The sequence below is a fragment of the Orycteropus afer genome, unplaced genomic scaffold, assembly GCF_000298275.1.
Source record: "Orycteropus afer afer isolate SDZICR_OR568_19922 unplaced genomic scaffold, OryAfe1.0 scaffold00044, whole genome shotgun sequence".
Taxonomy (NCBI): Eukaryota; Metazoa; Chordata; class Mammalia; order Tubulidentata; family Orycteropodidae; genus Orycteropus; species Orycteropus afer.
In genome coordinates, this window is record NW_006921631.1 from 123,694 (window position 1) to 126,167 (window position 2,474).

Here is a 2,474-nt window from a genome sequence, read left to right on the forward strand (position 1 = left end):
CCCTCATGCTAATTAAGTGCAGACCCCTGCTAACAGCTCATTGCACCCTGCCATTTCCTTAAAGGACCCTGTCACTCCCCTGCTGTCCCCAAACAGGTCCTCTCTATGTCTATAAAAGTCCATGCCCCCTGCCCGGGGGTGCGACTTCTCTGGCCCTGATGCTAGGGTATGAGAACCTTGCCCGGGAGCGCCAATAAACTGCTGCTCTGAAAGAACTCTGTGTCCTGGTGTCTCGGTAGCTCTGCATTACAACAACAACAACAACAACAACAACATGCTTAGTGAAATAAGACAATCACAGACGGATAAATACTGTATTAGTTCATTACCATAAAAAGTCAAGGAAAGGTTTATATATGGAAGGAAACTTTGCTGGTTACTGGCGGGTAGGGGGAGGAAACACTGCAAAAATAATTAAATACATTGTTTGGAGTTTTTAATCTTTCAAGCTTTATGCTGATCTTAATATTATGCCAACTCACAGCTCTTAATCCTGCCTCTCAATCCAAACTGCATATAAAGTACCTGGACACATACTGGAAAATTTGGGAACCCTGCAGGCCTCACCTGGGAATGACTGCAGTGGGATGTGAGGTAGGATGTGGTGGCCACTGCAAACCATAACTGCATCAAAGACCGCACTTTGCTCCTTGCCGTTGCTCATGGTAACAATCTCCCATTGTCCAGAAGATGAGAAATCTGGCCGTTTTTTCACGCTGAGGACAGTTGTCTTGAACAGAGAATGTATCATTCAGAATTACGCTGAGCATAGCATGGGCCTCATACAGTGGCTTGAAGTGGGGATGGGTGAAGTGTAATGTTGAGCTCCATTTAAGTTTCATTTGACTCCATTGCAAGCCACGTAAGGCAAAGACTGTCAACTATGCCCTTCTCATTCTTCTTTGGCAGAGAGCTAGGCTATTTTATAAAAATTACTTCTAAGTCTATTCTGCTCTGTGTAAGAGGCCTTACTCAGCAGTGGGGACCAGTCTGTGAAGGATGTGAAGTATTGAATAAGAACTTGAGACAGACAAAGAAAAGGAAGGCAAGATCTGGGCAAGGGTACAAAACATGTGTCAATCATTCAAGTGACCACATGGTCAGTGTTTATATAGACTCTGAGAGAAGATATTTCATGTTAAGCACTCTGCATAGTGCCTGGCACATTGCTATGAATGGTAGTTGCTAAAATATTTTTTATTAAAACAGTACATTGTGTTGACAGTACAGTTCGTGATCTCATTTGAAAGAAATACTTGATTGGTTCTTGGATTGTTAGTATGGCTTACTTTCTATAAAGAGCCTAGTGAGTTTTTTTTTTTTTAATTTTTAAAAATATAAATATTTCATGTCTGTTTCATTTAAAAAACATTGTCAAATAGAAGCATCATTTTTCTCATTTCTAGAGGAATAACATGTGCTTCTTGTTGTTTATGAGTGTTTGTGGTCCCTATACATACTTTTTGAATGTTCAGATATTTTTCAGAATGCTGAGTAGACAGTTTTTGAAGTTGTCTCTGGTGGCACTGTGGTTAAACCACCAAAAGTTTGGTCCTTCGAACCTACCAGTTGCTCTGCAGGAGAAAGATGAGGCAGTCTGTTTCTGTAAAGATTTACAGCCTTGGAAACCCTATGGGGCAATTCTACCCTGTCCTATGGGGTCACTATGAGTCAGAACCAACTTGATGGTAGTTTTTTTTTTTTTTTTTTTGGTCTCAATTAAAAAATTCATATGCATGTGAAAGGGCTATATGATGGGATAATTTTTAGCTGAGCGTATTTCAGATCTGTAGGTCACAGTAGTATATTAACTAAGGTACTATAGATCTTTGCTGTTCACAATGTGGCTCAAGAACCAGCATCCTCAACATCATCCAGGAGCTTGTTAGAAATGCAGAGTCTCAGGCCCTACCCTATACTTACTAAATGAGAATCTAAATTTATAAGCACTCCACGTAATTCATGTGCACATTTATATCTGAGAAGCACTACTCAGATTATGTTGACAATCATGAGCAACAAAGCTTTTTACAGATTGCCTACTTCTTGAGTTGAAGCTTAACTTAGGACTTATACCAATTCAGAGACCAGTAGACAGAAATAAATCTCCCTGACCCTTTCCAACCTCCATAATATAATAACAGCAGTAACACAGTAGACAGAAGAATCACGTAAGACCTTTGCAAGTGCAACATGATCTTTAAAAGAACAAATAATACAAATTACATATCATAAGAGGGCAATTGCAGTGAATTGCTTGATGTGGCCCTTCTAGCCATTGTCCTCCATTCAGTGGTGGTTTGTAAATCCCATTATCCATGCCTGTTTGGGGTGGTGTGGTAGTTAAGGTCAGGTATCAGCTTGGCTGGGCAGCTGTTGTTGTTATTTGCCGTCGAGTCGGCCCCGACTCATAGCGACCCCTCCTTGGGTTTCCGAGGCAGTATCACTACGGAAGTAGGATTGCCCAACCTTCC

General features: G+C 40.9%; 1 protein-coding gene across 1 annotated transcript in view; it reads right to left on the reverse strand.

Annotated features, from left to right (window-relative positions):
* Positions 1-2,474, reverse strand: part of FMO2 (flavin containing dimethylaniline monoxygenase 2) — a 56,010-nt gene that overhangs the window by 28,615 nt on the left and 24,921 nt on the right. Inside the window, exon 3 of the mRNA XM_007937697.2 lies at positions 568-730. Within this exon, the coding sequence (XP_007935888.1) occupies positions 568-730 (163 nt within the window). The remainder of the gene's footprint in view (positions 1-567; positions 731-2,474) is intronic.